Source organism: Pleuronectes platessa, chromosome 9 (assembly GCF_947347685.1).
Source record: "Pleuronectes platessa chromosome 9, fPlePla1.1, whole genome shotgun sequence".
In the NCBI taxonomy this organism is placed as follows: domain Eukaryota; kingdom Metazoa; phylum Chordata; class Actinopteri; order Pleuronectiformes; family Pleuronectidae; genus Pleuronectes; species Pleuronectes platessa.
In genome coordinates, this window is record NC_070634.1 from 21,558,946 (window position 1) to 21,577,990 (window position 19,045).

A 19,045-nucleotide genomic window follows, 5' to 3' on the forward strand; every position below is an offset into this window, starting at 1 on the left:
AGCTGGATATGGAGCAGGTGGTGAACCCACCGAGTGTCTTCGGCAACTGCTTCACTATAGACGTGCTCATCGATGGAGTGAATACCCGCTGCCTTTTGGATACTGGCTCTGAAGTGACTACAATGTCTGAGATGCACTTCAAAAAGCTGTTTAAGGGCAAAGCACTGTCGCCTGCAAAGTGGGTGAAATTAACAGCTGCAAATGGACTGGATATCCCCATAATAGGGTGTCTATATGCTGACATTGAATGCTTTGGCCAGAAGCTTCAAGGTAAATGTGTGTTTGTGCTGCGAGATAATATGGCTGATGGTAAAGATGGGGCAGATGGGATATTAGGAATGAATGTGCTCGGTGAACTACGCAACCTCTTTAGTGGCTTAGAGGGGGTCCAGAGAATGGACAGGCACGGGCAGCGGGTTGAGAGTGCAAGCCTGCGGCGCGTTTTTGCAAAGATGGGGAAAGAGAAGGAAATTGGGGGCCGTGATGGGAAGATAGGCTTCGTTAAAGTAGCTGGTAGACGGGCGGTTGTCATTCCTCCTTGTAGTGAAATAGTCATTGAAGGACGTTGCCGCATCCCTCCGAAAATGAAATGCCGGGTTTTAGTGGAGGCCTCCCCTAGGGCCAACACACCCTCTGGACTGCTTGTAGCCAATGTTCTAGCGCAGGCGGTGGGTGGTAAGGTCCCAGTGCGCCTGATGAACCCAAGTCAGAAGCCAGTCATTTTGCCACCAAGAGCAAGAGTTGCGGAGTTGTCTAAACCGGAGAAAGTGCTGCCGAAAGAGATGGTGGCCTTTGAAGAGGTGGGGGGTGAACTTAAGGTCAGAGCAGTGGCAGGCGAGAAGGGAGCTGTGTCTAAGCAGGAAGAACCAGGGTCGTTATCTGTTCCAGTACAGGCCAACCTCCAGGGGCTTACCTCAGACCAAGTACATCAGCTTAACCAGCTGTTGGAGAAGCATCATGCTGCATTTTCACAAAATGACCAAGACTATGGACATACTACCACAGTCAAACACTCTATTCCAACAGGCAGGGCATACCCCATCAAGCAAAGGCATCGCAGGATTCCGCCTCATATCTTTCAAGAAGTCAAGCAGCACGTACAAGACCTGGTCGCACAGGGTGTGCTGAAGGAGAGCTGCAGTCCGTGGGCTTCACCTGCAGTTGTGCTTATGAAAAAAGATGGGTCAGTGCGTTTTTGTTGTGATTACAGGAAGCTCAACAATGTAACGCACCGAGACGCCTACCCACTCCCCAGGGTTGAAGAGTCGCTGGACGCCCTAGGCCATGCACAAGTCTTCTCCTCCTTGGATTTGACCGCAGGGTATTTCCGAGTGGCTGTAGCTGAGCAGGACCAGGAGAAAAACGCTGTAACGACGCCTTTCGGGTTGTACCAATGGACACGCATGCCCTTCTGGCTCTGCAATGCCCCAGCGACATTTCAGCGCCTAATGGGGGCAGTCCTGGGGGATTTGGCTTTTGAGGTGCTGTTGGTCTACTTAGATGATGTCCTGGTGTTTTCAAGGAACTTTGAAAGTCACTTGGAGAAGTTAGACCTTGTATTTGGGCGCTTGCGTGAACATGGGTTGAAACTCAAGCCCCAAAAGTGCTTCCTACTCAGGAGTGAAGTCAAATTTCTCGGGCATGTAGTGTCAGCTGAGGGGGTGCGCGTAGATATGGAGAAGGTGAGGGCCCTGGAGGAGTGGCCTGTCCCCCGCTCTGTAAAAGAAGTCAGACAGGTGGTGGGCTTCATGTCTTATTACAGGCGATTTGTTCCTGGTTTTGCACAATTGGCGAAGCCATTACATGCACTGATGGGCAAGGAAATAAAGGGTGCTGAAAAGGCTCCATTAGCACAATTTGTCTGGAGCGAAGAGTGCCAGGCAGCGTTTGATAGTCTGAGACAGTGTCTGTCAGCCCCTCCCATACTTGTTTGCGGGGGTCCGAAAGAAATGACAAAAATTATAGTGCCTTTAAACTTGAGCTCCTTGCCCTAAAGTGGGCAGTCACTGAAAAATTCCGTGACTTGTTGTTGTATGCTAAGTTCTCTGTCATTACAGACCACAACCCCCTGAGGTATTTGGAGACTACAAACCTTGGAGCAGTAGAACAAAGATGGGTGGCCCAGTTGGCGGAGTTCAATTTTGAGGTGCACTATAAGCCGGGCAAGATGAACCAAAACGCTGACGTGTTGTCTCGCATTCCAGTGGCTGCAGAGCCTGAAGTTGAGGACGTAGAGAAGGATTTCCTAGTGATAAAGGAAGAGGAAGTGCGTGCCTGCTTGTGTCCCACTTGCAAAGTTAGGCAGTCAGGTTCAGTGGCACATTCAGCAACTCAGTCCAGGGTGCGAAGCCAGATTTGCGGACACAGCTGGGAGGAGCTACGGGAATTACAGGTACATGACCCTGACATAAGCCCGGTGCTGATTGCTCTGAAAGCGCATGAAAAGCCTGTAAAACAAGTGGTGCGCAAAATGAATTGGCCGCAACAGAAACTTATCGGTCACTGGGAGCGACTGAAAGTGCAGCATGGCACCCTGTTCCGTTGTGTACGATCCTCGAGATGGTGAAGAGATATGCCAACTGGTCGTGCCAGTGTCCTTGCAACGGCATGTGTATGAGGCACAACATGACCATGGTGGACACTTCCGGGAGCGGGGCACGATGGAGGCCTTGCAGCGGAGCTATTATTGGCCCGCTATGACTAAAGATGTGAAGTGCTGGGTACAGCAATGCAAGCGCTGTGCCCTAACGAGAGATGTATTCCCAAAGTCCCAGGCCCCAATGACCTGCACAAATGTTGTGGCCCCTCTGGAGGTGCTCGCCATGGATTATACTCTGTTAGAACCATCTGCTGGAGGCTATGAAAATGTCCTTGTACTTACAGATATGTTTACAAGGTTCACTATTGCAGTGCCAACCAAGGACCAAACAGCACGTACAACAGCGAATGCTTTAATCAAGAACTGGTTCGTGAATTATGGCTGCCCTGCCAGATTACATTCTGACCAAGGCCGCAATTTTGAGGCGAGTGTCATTAAAGAGCTCTGCCGTTCTTATGGGATTGCCAAGAGTAGCAAGGGCAGGGCAATGCCCAGTGTGAACGTTTTAATAGGACAATGCATGACATGTTAAGGGCTCTACCTGTAAAAAAGAAAAGAAACTGGAAAGAGCACCTCCCAGAGTTGGCCATGGCATATAATGGTCATATACATTCCTCAACTGGGTATTCTCGCAGGCAAGGACCTGGAAGTAAGTGATGTGGACAACCTTGATGACTGGGTCCTGGGCCATCACCAGCGACTACAGGCAGCAGCTGATGCGGCCCGTAGGGCAGGACAAGAGGCCTCTCAGAAGCGCAAGAGGATATATGACCGCAGGGCACGAGGAGCCCTCATTAGGCCTGGGGACAGGGTTCTTTTGCGCAACCATCGACCAAGAGGTAGAAATAAAATCCAGGATCGGTGGGAGTCAGAGCCTTACCTCGTTGTAGCACAAAACCACTCTGATTTGCCTGTTTTCACCATTAGGCCTGAGGGTGGCGGCCCTACTAGAGTTGTGCACCGTGACCAGCTGAAACCCTGTGTTTTCGAAGTCCCCATTTTGGGGACCAATTAGGGCTGGGCGATAAACCGATTTTATCGATTAACTCGAGTGTGTAGCTCACGTCGACTTGTTTAAATGAAAATCGGTTTTCTCTTCAACATCCGCGAACGCCCTCTCAGCTCCCGTAGTTCGGAATGAGCTCACCCCTCCCCCCGCACAGAGCGCGCATTTACCAAAGTGATACGCAAACATGGCAGCGAGTAGGGAAGAATATGTTCCTAAGAAAGGCACGGTGTCATCCGTCATTTGGAATTGGTTCGCGTTCGAAAGGAGAGATTTAGAGCAGACAACACCCCGCTGCAAAGTCTGTTTGAAGTCTGTTGCTAGCAAAGGCAGCAGTACGACAAATTTACTGCAGCACCTCAGGCAAAAACATCCCGGCGAATGGGAGAAATGTTGCGCGCAGCGGAATGAGAGAGACCGCGGCACCACAAGCACCACACGCACAGCTAGTAAAATACAGACAACCCTTACACAAACCTTTGCCAACTGCATCCCATATGAGAAGAATTCGCCCCGCTGGAAAGCCATTACTGATGCGATTGCTATGTATATAGCAAAGGATATGGTGCCGATGTATACGGTGGAAAAGCCAGGCTTCATTAATATGCAAAAAGTTGATTTATTCACTGATTTATGCTGATGGATGCTTTGTTGAATGTTATGTTGGCACTTTATCAGAACAACCTCTTATTGTTATTAATATTTCATGTTTACAGAAATATTTTATTTTATATTTTATGTATTTTACATTTTATGTTATGTTACATGTTACACTGTTTACAAGGGCAGGGCCTGCCATAATGCATGCTTGGCTAGTTGTTCGTGATTGCACTTAAACCCCAAGGGGGGAAATCAAAATAATAAAAGGAAATATATTATTTTGGAACAACTAATTATTTGTCCTCTGCATATGATTTTGGGGGGGGGGGGTGTAAATCGATTTAAATCGGAAATCGGATTTTTTGGGAAAAAATCGGGGATTTTTTTTTTAGGCCATATCGCCCAGCCCTAGGACCAATCCCAATACCCATAAACCCCACACTCAAGATAGGGCCCAATATCCGTCCATGTCTGACACCTGTGATGCAATATTTTTGCCCAGCAGTATTCCCCAAACCACTCAGAACCACCATAACACCCCCTGCAGTACATCACCTGACACGGAGAGGGAAGGGAAGCCTAGCGCACAGTCAGAAGTGGGTGGAGACCAGGGGGCCTCGGGTGGGGAGTTAGAGGGCGGGGCGCCGTCTGAGGACGCAGATGAGTCTAGCACAGACAGTGAAGATTTGTCACGGCCTACTCGGCCTCAGAGAAGCACAAGGGGTCAACTTCCCGGGAGGTTTAATGACTATGTTTTTAAATAGATCTGGTGATTGTGTTTTGTTTTTGTTTTTTTATTTGTGTGCTAATGTAGCCATGTATGCATTATGTTGATTGTGAATGTTCCACCTTAATTCCTAACAGTTGAACTATCTGGGACAAAGGTAACCGATGGACAGTTTTCACTACGTCCCAGTGCTGTGGAGAAGTCTTGGTAGTGGCAGAGTTTGAAGGGGGGGAATGTGACGAGCCCATGACTGCCAGACCTGGACCAATGGGAGGAGACAACACAGAGGGAGAGCGAGAGAGGGGCGGGACTTCCGAGAGAGCCAGGTGACAGAGAGAAGACGGCGGCACAGTGTGAGAGCCTGTGGAAAAAGTTTAAAAAAGGATAAGCTGAGGAGCTGTGTGTGGCAAGGAACCGGAGGACTGCTGGCGAACCTGGACGAGGAGACGGCGTCGGAGTCACGGTGGGCGGTGTTCGCGCGGCAGGCTCGGTTGTGTGGCGCTCTCCAAGTTCTTTTCCCCTCTCCCCTCGTGTCTCCTCCCGTCTGAACTCTGCCGCTGGCGTTCTCCACAGCTGCACTGGGCTGTGAGTTAGCTCCCGCTACAGGCTACGGATTCTACGAGGCATCTCCCCGACCGAGTGTTACGATAAGTGAAACAGACACTTCTGACTGACTGGGACGTTAAGTGAAATGGACACTGTGAACTGACTGGACGGAGTGAAGTGCGCGGCACCAACTCAACGGACAATTCTGTGATATTTGGACTGCTTGCCCCCGGTGGTACATTGCACTTGATTGACGTGTTGTAGTGTTATTTGTTGCTCTCGGTTCACTGATACCAGCTGGAATATATATTGTGTAACTTGTATTTTGCTGTTGTATTGATGTGTGTTAAAATTAAAATATAGGTTTGGTTATATGAAAGATACATGTGAATGGTGATTGTTATTATTTTACTGTTGGGGATTTAGCAATCGTTACACATAGACTAAGTAGCAGGGGAAAATTAGCAATAATACATGAATTGATAAGTCGACCAGCAGAAAATTACCTGTCAACTATTTAGATATTCTAGAAAAATTCTACTTTTAATTTCCTGTTGTGTTTCTTATTAATATTAATGTTGGTGACATTTCCTTGATAAATGGGTGGAGGTTTTATTACCTCTGCTAAGGAGGTTATGTTTTCATCTCTGATTTGTCAGTAAACGGGTTTATGTTATGAACTACTCGACCAATAACCACACAACTTGGTAGAAGGAAGCTGCATGGATCAGAGATGAACCTATACGCCTCTGTTGAGCTCTACTGAGTGCCAGTCTAGTGAACAACTGCTGCACTCCAGCTGTTGTCCTGAATGAGCTTTGCTAATGAAATACTGCATAGTCACATGCAGTATGCGTTGAGAGCACAGCATCCTGGTTTAAATGTAACTATCAACACAGCTCCTTTGGTACTCTGTGTGCAACAAGCATACTGAGTCAGGGTGAACATTTTAATTAATTACACTGCATACAGTACAAGCGACACAAACGTGTTGTACTAACAGGAGAAAACTTCCGTCAAAGTCGAACACAACACGATATGGATGATGGGTACACAGTTGTAGCGATTGTGAAAGTTAAGTTACAAAGCTGGTTTTACCGTAATGAGTCAAACAGCGCGGCTCCATTTGAAAAGATTCCCTGAATACAGTCGAGATGGCGAATCTCTCTTTTGAAATGTTAGTGACACAACTGGTGCACCAGTTGGTTCGCCCTAATGCAAATCAGTTATGAGTTCGGACCCAGCTCCTGTGTCCACTGGTGTCCTGCTCCACCCATGGCAGCGTGGTGGCGTGGGGCTGGCTCATCCCTGTGGCCCAGGGAGCGCATTTCTCCGCGCTAGTTCAGGGGTAAATGATGCTGGTCTTCACAGGTGACTGAGCTACGCAAGCCTGTATACGCCACCCCCCCCCCCCCCCCCCCCGACAGGAGATGATGTGCTTGTGTGTGTGTGTGTGTGTGTGTGGCCGACGAAACGGAAGGGGAGTGGTCATTTATGTATCCATGAGTTTTTCTTATCAAGATGTTTTCAATCATCATAGTGTCTTTCTTTGTTAATGGAAACATCTTGAAACAGATTTAAAATAAAAAGTTGAGAACAAAGATATAGCAGTGATATCATGAAAACACACACATTTCCCCAAAGAGTACTTCTTGGATGAGGTCCATCAGGCCCATTCAGTGACCTGACGTGTGAGCAGAATGAATTTACTTGGCCTGTGGAGGTTTGCGCTACAGGCACAGTTTCAGATCTGCTGTTTTAATATGAATCTATGATATCAAATACCTACATTAAGAGATGTTGAGCAAAAACTGAGTTCAACTTCTCGGAGCATCTTCAAATCACAGAAACTCACTGATGAATTGTAGCTGGTTCCTCTTCAGTCCTCCAACATGGACACACACACACACACACGTACCCTTCATTCATAACTCTAGATCAGTTTTTAGACGCTAAAAGTTTCAACATTTTCCTTCTCCATGAGTCCTTTGGAGGAAATGTGTTGAAATTTAAACTTACTAAACAGATATAATGAAATAACACTTCCACTGGTGTCTGATGTCAAGTGCAGTATTGGTTTTGTGGTACTGGTCAGTAGTTGTAACACAACACAGCACATCTCACTGCACAGCTGCCGTCAGAGGCCTGTATGTGTTGATCACGTCTGAGGACGATACGACTGGAAATTTATATTTTCTATTTGCAGCAAAGCAACTTAAGTAATGGCTGCTGGTCAATTTGGTACGTTTAAGGCCACGAATATATGAGAATTATTATTCTGCCTTAAAAACACAGTGATGGTGATCAGAGCAAGAAGAGACGCAGAGGCCATAGCCAGCCAAGATAAAGACAACGAAATTGGGTTGAAAGAAACACAATGCACCATTAAACACTAATTTATCCCATGAATAAAAGCATTTACTGTCTATATACATTTGTATGTGGAGTTCACAGTTTAGAAACTTGAGCTGCTCCAACAAAAACAGAGTGCAGGTCCTGAGGAGTGGGGAGTGGAACTCAGCCCGTGGCTCCATGGACCTCGGCCAGCTGCAGGTCGTCTCCGGCTGCAGGTGAAGTCAGGACATCTTGGCTCTGGCTCCGGCTGCAGCTTTGACCCGTTAGCCTCATTTTATCAGATTTTTTAAGCAAGCCCCCCCACATTTAAGGAAATAAAAATATTAAAAATCACTGGAGTACTCCCTTAAATAAGTCAAGGCCGTACAAGTTGCAATCTCTGACGACTCTAAAGGCTTAAGGGGAGATTTAAAACCTGGCTGAACACAGAGCACCAGGCTGTCGCACAAAAAGGACGCACATGTTAAAAAATGATCGAAAAAGAAAAAAGTACATGAAGCTGCAGTTGTTTACAGCAGCAAGGAAGCCAGGGAATATGACTTTTCCCTTTTGCTGTTTAGAAACAGTCTCATCATTTCACAGACACGACAACGCACCTTATAAACAAGTCTGTGACCTCCTGACAAAAATGAAACGGTAGCTCAGACAGATTTGGGATCTGCTGGATGTCTGAGCCTCCCCCCACCACACACACACCATCAGTCCTGTTCCCTCTCTGTTGATCGTCACAGCCCAGGAAGAGGACGCACAGTATTGTGATAAGACGTGGTGATAATAAGAGGATGTGTGTAGTCATACAGTCAAGCTCACTTACAAAAAAATGTCATGCGCACACACACTCACACAAACGCACACAGTAATCCACAGAGCATTTGGAACAGATTAGATAAAATGTCATCGCGGGACACTCACTTGAGCTTTAAACATTTTACTTAGAAAGGCACAAACTATGATTTCCTGGTAAATTATTTTTGATGTAAGAAATAAAAATCGAAAGACATATCTTTCTCTTTTCATGTAAATCAACAACATTTTTTCCCGACCATAACTCCGATATAAGCGTTGTGAAGGACTCTTCCTAGATCAGTCTTTATTAAGTTTGTTTTCTTAATTGTTAATTTCAAACCTAGAGTTTTCCACTGTAATTTGTCTTAATCTTTTTTTTTCCAAAAGTGCAATAATAATAATAACAATAATAAGAGAGCTTAATATCTGTTTCTCTCGATCTTCCACAGTACCTGAGGCCAGTGACTGTGCTACAAAGTCCATGTCGACAGACAAAAAGAAAGCCAGAGTGAGGAAAAAGAACTGAACTCCAGAACACTACAACATAAAATTAAGTTTTCAATGCAGGAATTTGACTTCGAAAACTGAGGATTCAATTACAAAATAAGAAAAAAAAATCAAAAGGAAAAAAATACATAAAAAATCCTCCAAATATGGTTTCATACAGTAGATGAAATGCTTCCTGTGTCGCTCAGATTAACATCAGCATAGTTCATCGTTTCCTCTTTACCTTGATCCCAAAAACACACACCAAAGGAAGAAAAAAGAAAAATAAAGAAAAAACATTTTCCTAAGGAGCAGGTTTCTTTCACTTGAACCACTTGAATGATTCCCCCTGATCAACAGCCGACTGCTGGAACAATACACGTTCGTTATGGAATCTAGAATACAACAACTGTTTCAAACAGTATCTTTTTTCATATTCACGCCACGGTATTCGAGTTTCATTGTTACAGCTTTTTTTAACGTTTTCTCTCAAGCCCCCCCCTCCCCGGTTGTAATGCATGTACGTTTATTTTGCGTCGATAAAAAGGAATCAGAGTCTGTTGTGGAGTCCGCAACATTCCTTTAACTCGCCGGTAGCCGGGGAGCACTGAGAACGAGAAAGAGAGAGCGTGGTGGGGTAGGGAGGGGGGTACAAAGTGACAGGGGGGGAGAGGTGAGAGGGGAAAAGAGGTGAGGAGGGGGGAAGCTGGAAAGAAAGAAGAGGCGAGGGGGTAGGGTCTGTGTAGTTGCTTCCATTTAAAACTTGACAGTGACCACAATGTTTCAAGTTCTCTCCGTGCTCTTCTTCACTTGTGCCTCTGGAGGGCTTTCCTCTTTCTCCTTTTGAAGAAACAACAGCACCTGCAGGGAAACACACAAACAAGAGAGCGACATAAGAGCAGAGAATTCCACAGAATCTCCCTCTTCTACACACATCAATATTTTGATGTCATAAGCATAATAGATAAGTGACCAAAATGCATTTTGTGTCAAATGCATTTTCTTCTGATTTCGTTTGTCAAAACTTAACTGTTTTCTTCCCTCTCAGCAAATCAGATCTTTCAAATATTCAAAGTTATTCTGTTCAGGACTAAAGACCATTATCTGTGACCAACTCAAAGGTGGACTTGGATCCAGTACAGTGCAAACGAGTCCCAACGCTAGAGCTAGCAGCGCTGCTAAAGACAGACAGATGTTCTCTGTGCATCTGTTTCGTACTTGGTTTCGTCAGCCACCTCGACCTCGGTGGGAGCGGTGATGGGAGCGTTGGAGTGTACAGCTGTGGCGTCGTCAGTGTTCAGCTCGCCATTCGTTGAGCTCATCACCTGCATGAGGACAAAAGGAAACAAAACTGCTGACACACACAGACTTAAAGCCACTGGGAGCAGGGTGGAGTTGCACATTCATATAAAAATATGTAACCTTGATTATCATCTGTCAGAAACGGGCAGCGGTTAAACCGTGAACCTGGATTGCCCCAACTAAAGCAACCTCAGATATTTAAAGGACATGTCCAAATTTGTTCAGGTCATTTTAAAAACATGAGTAAGTTTCCCAAATGGATATTTAAACCAGGTTTTACCAGCTGTAATCATTCATCCTGTTTGTACTGCTATCATGAGAGTCCTTTGAAAACGTGCTACCGATGAAAAGATTGGGACAAAATGCACAGTCCTTAACTAACTTCCCCTCAAGGTCCAAAGGTCGGCTGTAAACTGACCCTAAAAAAGTTTAGGTCACTAAATTTGTTAACTTGCAGCTTTCTTGCAGCAATGTAAGAAAATTTAGCATCGAAATAAAAGAGCAAAACGACTAAATGGATTCCTACAAGGGCTCAAAGGAGAAGCACTGTTTATTATTATAATAGAAGAACCGGAGAGTGGCTTCACATGAGGGAGGAGCAGCACAGTCTCCAAACCTGGTTTCAGATGAATTGGACAGAAAGTGAGAGCAAAGCCACCTGGAATTTTTAGGGGAATTCAGAAGCACTGAGGCGTCAAATTATGTAAAAGTTACATCTGGAATAACTGAGGTGATCCAACACTTACACTAGTTGCATGTGTATGTAATGGAAACTGTGATTTGTCTCCAATTTGAAGCAACATTTAACCGGAATCATAACAGCAAATAATATTTACAACAGTATATGAAAACTGTTTTAAGAGACAGAAAAATTTGAACCTTTCCTTTAAAAGCTGCAATCCTGTCACCAGACAGTAGGTGGCACAGTAGTACCATTATTACTATGGAGGCCACTGAATCCTGTTGCAACAGTTTTTTTTGTCTAACTGTATAAAGGTGGAAATACAGTTTAGTTGATGAGTCTGGGCTAAAACAAAAAGGTAAACGACTGTTTAAAAAGATCAAATATAGACATAAACTAGCGTTTTGTAATGATCTGTGTTTCATGGGGTTTGCATTGCAGTTGCTGCTGGATGTCATTTTCCCTGTGAGCAGCCCACAGCACATGAGGTGAATGAGAGCAAAGAGAACAGGCGGAGCACTGACACACTGGGATTCAAGGAGTTTCATGCAGGCAGGAGTTGAGACAAAGCACCTGACGGGGCAGGCAGTGGGAAGCCAGTGAGGGAGGACGGGGGTGGGATACACATACAGAACTTTGTGGTTTCATGCATTAGCCAATGAGCAGCAGCAGTCGCAGCAGCAGCAGTACCTGAACAGAGCCCCCCAGCCGCTCAGCTGTGAGGTGCGACCCCAGAGTCTCCTTATTGGTCACGGGAGTGGGCTGAGACTCACTTCCTTTGGGATCGGGAGACTTGACGCAAAGAGCAAAAAAAGGGTGGAGGCAGGTGGTGGCAGCGTGGTGAGAGGGGGGGAAGGAGGGAAGAGGAGAGGGGTTGAGGGGTCAGGGGGACGAGGGGTGAGGCAATGTGGTGGGAAGGGAGGGGGGTGTGGGGGGGAGGAGAGGTGTGGAGGGAAAGTGAGTAAAAAAAATAAAAATTATAGAAGACATCTTTCAAGCAGAAGCAGGCTTGTTAAGACAAACTATGTTAATAAGAGAAATAGAGGGAAGCAAATATATTTATGTGAAGCACAGATCAACACACTAGTAAGGTCATGCAGGAGTAAAAGAAAACAGCCTTGATCCCCTCAGCTATTCCCCTTTAGCATATTAAATACAAAGTCTATGGAACCAGGTGTGGAGGGATGCAGTGAGGGTTGGGGAAGAATCCATTACATTCTGCTGCGGATCCAGATCAGGTAGCATATCCGCTTATTTTGTCTGCCCCCCCCCCCAAACGTTTTGGGTAAATTTCTCAGATATAATGCGGATTTCTTCATCAACAAATCTGAAATGTGTAAAGTGCCCACATCAATTAATAAGTCAAATGTGCTGCAGATCCAGATGAGGATCTGCATGTATCTGATTCCAATACATGAATATAAAATAAGACTATAATGAGTGACCTAGTTTTACAAAACTTCAAATTTACAGTTTACGTTTTTACATTATTATTAATTGCAGACATAAAAATGCATAACTTCATATGATATGTGACAGATACTGTTTCAGTGCAGATATTAGTTTTTTTGGTTGGATATGGTAAAGTATTGTGACCAGGCTGTTGTTGGAGGTTGTTGGTTTACAGTCAATAAGCCTGGTACAGAGAGCTGTGCCCATCACGATAGAGAGCAGTAAAAAGAGGCGAGAGTCCACAGTAATAAGTCATAAAACGTCCTGCACTCCCTGTGTGGCTGACCGGGAACCATCGACTCATCACAGCGGGACATGGACCCTGATTCCTGTCCGTCAGAGTGATTTCATTGTGGTTTTAGAATAATAAAACTCTTGAATTATTACCCTCTTAAAACTAACCCAAGGCTCGGATAGCATGCCAATAAAAAAAAAAAGTAAAAAAAAAAAAAATCAACTGTACATTTTGTCACACACTAAGCATGACTGTCATTACTGGTATGAACAATGCTATTTGCATTTTCAACTCATGCATGCAATGACTGGAGCTTAGAGTGACAAGGTGTGAGGAGTTAATTGAAGCCAAACCAGTGCTTTGTTGGAGCTCTGCCTCGGGACTTGTGCACGTCAGCTACTAACTACTGGGGCCACTTAAATCTTATTGTCTGTCAAAGACTTCGAGGGAAAGATGACTTCACTGCCAAGCAGATAGAAAAGGAACAGGAATGAGGGAGAACTGGATCTGAAAGGCGGCCATTTTGTCCAGGAGGTCGCTCACAGCTGGTAGTGCAGCCTGGCAGGTGAACTTGAATGACGGGGTTTGGTCGGTCTGCTGGTCGGTCTGTCAGACTGACACGCTGGTGAACGGGTGTGGTGTGTACTGTGTAATCAATGCTGATGATGACCTCACCTGGTTTTTGGTCTGCTGTTGTGCTTTGTCTCTGCTGGGCTGCAGGGGCGTGTCACTGGGGATGGGGCCTATCGGTGTGGGCTGAAACGTACGGAAAGACGGTCGTGTCAAAACTAATACAGCGTTGAATTCCACAAAATAAGAGAAGATCTTTGTGTGTGCAAAAACAATCGGTTATGATCTAATGAGAGAGCAATGAATCAACTGCAATCGTGGTCCAATCAAACGATTTCAGCAGGAGACCAGGAAGAGGACGAGAGGATTCACCAAGAGGCACTCACAAGTGATTTGCCGACCCAGTCGTACTCGTAGTCAAAGACGTAGTTGTTCCTGTCGAACAGATCGGTGAAGAGCTTTCTCAAGTAGTCGTAATCAGGCTTCTCGAAGAAGTCCAGCCTCCTCACGTAGCGCAGGTAGGTGGCCATCTCTTCTGTAACAAAACGACATGACGTCAAATGCGGGAAAACTGGAATTCCAATGAGGCATTCAGTAATGCAGGTGAAAAGGAAACCAGTTGGTTCCACTCACCGGGGAAGCTTTCACAAAGCACTTCAATTGGCGTCGCTCGTTTGGTGTCTCCGATTTTCTGATACCGCTCCTTCAAAGTGTCCGCCTGGAGGAAGAAATACAAATATTACACTCAAAATGTTTACAGCAGCTGGGTGTGGAGTTAAGGAGTAAGTATAATTATCAAAAGTTACAGCGGGTACTTGAGATGTACAAATGCAAATCCTTTTGTTAGTTTCTGAATTCTTGAGTCACCGTCACACAGATGAACTGGAGCCTTGTGAGGCTGAAAACCAGATTTGTCCACCGTGGCACTTTGCCACAACAATTATGCCACAAGCTTTGGTAACGACTTAGAAAAGGACCTGTAGCTTAGGTGTTTTTAAAGCCATGTGAACAATGGCATTTGGCACAAAACTCCCTTGTTGTTTACACAGGAAACCGGGAGAGTTTATATTCATCACGTCCTCTGAAGGGTTCTCCAGCCTTGTCAAGCTCTAGTTGTGAACAGACTGACTGTGTGATTGCTGAATGCACTTAGAGACAAATGTTACTTAAAAAGCCCAAAGTCCATGGTAAAGAAAGAAAACACGCCTTATGAAAAGTTATGTGTTTTCTGAGCATTAGAGCATGTAAACCTTTTGAAGTGATTTGATGATGAATCTTAATATGAGCAGAACATGTCTCCTGTCGCCCTGTCCGACAGGGTTGTTGTCTTGTATTGTTCAGACTGAACCAACCATTATCAACATCTAAGCTGGATTCATTAGACCAGACTAATCCTAATTTCTCTTATGCAGGCTTTACTACACCCTTACCAACACTAACCACTGAAAATGTTCCTTCCAGGGTTTAATAAATATCTGGTCTCCGGTCCTTCATTGTATTCTGTTGTTGTTTTGGCCTATGCCACCCAACATCCCCCACATTCATGCATCTCTCACATTCATCCAGCAAGAGATTCCTCCCACATAACAAATGTTCAGAATGAGGTGTCTTGTCTTCTCGTCTATTCTCTGTACACCTTTTATAATCTTTCAAAATGAAGAAAACACATTCATTCTGTCCTCCTGGAACATGTGATCAAGAAAGTAGTTATTTCTCAGTAAACTGTTCAAAGGCACATTGGAAGAGTGGAGGTGGGTTTGTTTTAAGGCACCTGGTGCGTGACTGTTACCACCACTAGCGGATACCGTTATTTAAATTTAAACACATCTAATGAGTAGCCCTGATCTACAGAAGGAAGACAACATTATCTACAGTTATGTCGTGGCCACTGAGAAGTATTGATTCTGACTGGTTGAAATGGACAAAGTTTGTTGAGGCATAGATAATAGAACCCAGTTTTGCCACTTAAAACTCAAGTCTGTGTTTAAAGCCACCAGCTGTCCTAGCAAGCAGAGGAGAGGTGGAGAACATATTTCATGTTCGTTCATAAACAAGCTAGATCAAAAACATATTACATAATGCAAATAATTGGATTCAATGACATATGGCAGGCTAGTTGGCAAGTGGCTATGATGTTAGTGGAAAGACAAGTAGGAATGTCAACAATAGTTGCCCCAACAGTCTGTGGTACTGCAGTTACAAGCTGTTCAGGCACCAACATCTGTTTCATATTATTATAGACATGAAACCTATCTAGTTATTTTTTGACCATATGTAGTCTAATGCTAATATTATAAACAAAAACAAAAATCAAATTACTATACAAGACTTTTTTTACTACTGATATTGTGCGGTGCGCAGATGAACTCATAAATATTAGATTCTTACCTGAGAATAGCTTTCACTGCAACACTGAGCATATTCGTTTCTTATATTCAAGTGTACCATTAGAAATAAACGCCTGTATCGTGCTTTTATAAATATTATAATGATAATTGTATAAAATGAAAAATCCTAAAACCTGGCGAAAACACTGGCGTGTTAACAATTGTGCATAAGGTCCACATATGATATCATGTTTGTTTGATGCAAAAGCAGCAACTGCACAAAGAATACTGAATGTTTTCTGTACCAGGAACTTTGGACTTCAAAATATTTTAGGTTAAATCGAAATAGAAACAGGGACATCGGTGGGGGAGACGTTGAAATGTTATCACCTTGAAATGTAACATGGTGCTGTAAACACCAGGCTCTCTGTCCCTACAGTCATGCAACAACTACGAAAGACAAAATGTTCTGGAGACAGAAAAGGGCCTAGCTCTATACTAAGCATTAAAATTATAAAAGCATTCTGATGTAAATCATTATGTGTCAACATGTAGATATAACAAAACAAACTACAGTACCTTGAGGCCCTGCCACGGGAGGCTACCTCGGAGGAAGTACATAAACATGTGACCCAGCGCCTCCAAATCATCCCTTCTGCTTTGCTCTGGAAGAAACAGAAGAAGAAGAATTAGCCTACAAACAAATGAATCTTATAAGTAGCTGACAAGGAAAACAGGTAACTGGGCAGTGGAAAATAGAGCACAATTGAACAATTATCCGAATGGTTCAGCCGTAGAGCAGGTGTGGCCCACAAACAGTCTGCAGGTTGTCATTCCAAACAAACACTCCACCCACTCATTAGCACTTATTTAACTAGAAGGGAGGAACTAATCAGGGAAATCACTTCCTGAGGGGATTGGTTGAATTTACATTGTGGAGACTGAAGACTCTCTATGGCACATGGTTGGACACCACTGTTACAGATGAAAACCAGTAAGGTGTAATAAAAGTTATACATCAGAGACATGAAAGAGGGATGAGAAGGGCTTCCTGAGACTCTCTCACCTTTCCCCAGGTGTGTGTTGATGCTCATGTAGCGTGCCGTCCCGGTCAGACTCTTGTGCTCCCGGTAGGGGATGTGTTTTTTGGTCTCAGGGTCTATGTACTCTTTGGCCAGACCAAAGTCGATGATGTGAATGGTGTGCTGCCTTTTGCTTCCCGGCCGCCCAACCAGGAAGTTCTCTGGCTTCACATCTCTGTATATCAGACTCTTGGTGTGGACAAACTCCATCCGTGTTATCTGCACGAGCAAAGAAACAATCGAGATTGGCCTCATTTCAATCACTCAGTCATCCAGGCAGTTATTGAACATGAAAAGCAAGTATTCAGAGTACAGGGGGATAATGGATCAAATTAGTCAGTAAGATTTTCATGAGGTTACACTTAAAACAACTCGTGACAGCTTTTTTACATTGAGTTTTCAGGTAAATCCCCAATCACACCAATTTCCTGCTTGCTTGAACATTCCTTCCTCTACTCAAAGATTCTAAGTTGTAATACAGTTCCTGTGCAGGTTCAAATCACACATGCCAGCTGAAACTACAGGTAAGTTTGTGGCCCCCCTCCTCCAGGCCTCACCAGCTGTATGGCTATCATGAGGACGGTCTTGAGGGAGAAGGTGCGGTCGCAGAGGTCGAACAGGTCCTCTAGACTGGGTCCGAGCAGCTCCAGCACCATGGCGTTGTATTTCCCACAAGGACCAAAGTAATACACCTGAGGGATTCCCTCTGTAGAGACACACAAACACAAACAACGTTAGAGAATGTCAAATCCAAATACATTGATAACTACAACAGTATGCCAATAACTTTTACTGAATCAAGTATTTACTGATTGAATCGAGTGCACAACATTTAAAAGTTGAAATTGAACCAGGAATATGCTACGGCTACTGAGATGTGGTCTTCATTGCATTTTGACACACAAGCTGCTTTTTCTTCTGTTCATCTCTAACACATATGAACCAAACAAGATCACTGTTTTTTTATTTATTTAAAGTGTCTTAAGTATTGTCACATACGATATCAGTGGAAACTTAGGGGCAAGGTGCATTTGCTGAGCTGAATCATAGACCTTGTGTCTGATAAGAAACACAGGAGTCTGGTCCCTCACGCTGCAGCTGATGTGATACATTACATTTCAGTTTGCCTCCCTCAACAGGTTTGTCAGAAACAGGCGTGCTTCACTGTTTCTTTTGCTCAACAAGGTGTCTTAAAAAAACATTAGTTAAACGTGAATGACACAAGATCACAAACTGGAAAGAGTCTTAAACCTCCACACCCACTTCTTGGCTGTGTGTCTGACTTCTGAAGAATGTTTATGGTTACAGCACTATGTAATGTATGTACAGTAAAATTACAGTAATGGAATGACAGTGGAAAGAGGAGCAACAAAACACGACCGCATGTTCCTCTAATGCAGCAATAAGCCACACACTAGAGGACGAGTGTTTCTGAATTCGCAATAGAAATATTTAAAGCTTATATCTGACCTTCATGTAAATCAGCTCTGAAAAATACAACTTCTTAATATTAGCAAGCACTCTCACTGATTTAACCTGGTGTCAATTCACAAAATCTAAAATGAATTAATTTGAATTTGATCTGATTCGATTTTTGATGATTCAGTTACATTAGGTGAACGTGAAGCGCTTGTACGTCTTAAACATTCATTTAATACGCAACACTGTTGTTTCTTTGACTATAAAATGATGTAGAGTTCACATCATCGTCTGAATCATAAACACATTTCCTGGTTATATAAAAATGTGGACCAAGGATGAACGGGACTAAAACACGAAACCTCATGTTTTTTTGTTCTACACGAGTAAAACACTTGAGCAAGAACATGAAAAAACCTGCACCTCTTACAGGAGTTTCATCAATAAGTAAAAAAAGCCACCGATTGACTGACGGTGGCAGATGCTTCAAGGACAGACAGCTGCCATCTTTTTTCTATCGGGTAGGAACAGACCGAACAGTTGTTTGACTTCCACGCCCTCGTATATTCGGAGATAATACCTCTTCAACCGACACAGACTAAATTCAGAGTTCAGAGTGTGTTTCCTATCTAATGAATGCAATCTGCAATTCAGCTTAGAGATAGGCAAGGTAAGCTAGTTAGCTGAGTCATTAGACCAAGTGGACTGTAATTATTCACGTCATTGTTTATGAGCCCAAGTTCCTCATAAAGCTGCCACAAACATCTTGCTCAACAACCATGCACCAACTAACTACCATTTACTAACAAAAGGCACAAATGCAAAAAGACTGATACTGAATCATTCAAATCAATAAAAATAAATGAAGTTG

At 44.1% G+C, this 19,045-nt stretch overlaps 1 protein-coding gene across 4 annotated transcripts in view; it reads right to left on the minus strand.

The window, feature by feature from the left end:
* Nucleotides 1-8,745: 8,745 nt before the first annotated feature.
* Nucleotides 8,746-19,045, minus strand: part of csnk1g2b (casein kinase 1, gamma 2b) — a 34,385-nt gene continuing 24,085 nt past the window's right edge. For 3 of the 4 annotated variants that reach the window (XM_053430537.1, XM_053430538.1, XM_053430539.1), the window contains exons 4-11: nt 17,313-17,461; nt 16,740-16,974; nt 16,253-16,338; nt 13,980-14,064; nt 13,733-13,881; nt 13,452-13,532; nt 10,324-10,430; nt 8,746-9,966 (exon numbers count right to left, since the gene is read on the minus strand). In XM_053430537.1, coding sequence (XP_053286512.1) covers nt 9,912-9,966; nt 10,324-10,430; nt 13,452-13,532; nt 13,733-13,881; nt 13,980-14,064; nt 16,253-16,338; nt 16,740-16,974; nt 17,313-17,461 — 947 coding nt within the window. In that variant the 3' untranslated portion in view covers nt 8,746-9,911. The remainder of the gene's footprint in view (nt 9,967-10,323; nt 10,431-13,451; nt 13,533-13,732; nt 13,882-13,979; nt 14,065-16,252; nt 16,339-16,739; nt 16,975-17,312; nt 17,462-19,045) is intronic. The other variant, XM_053430540.1, reaches the window with a different exon arrangement.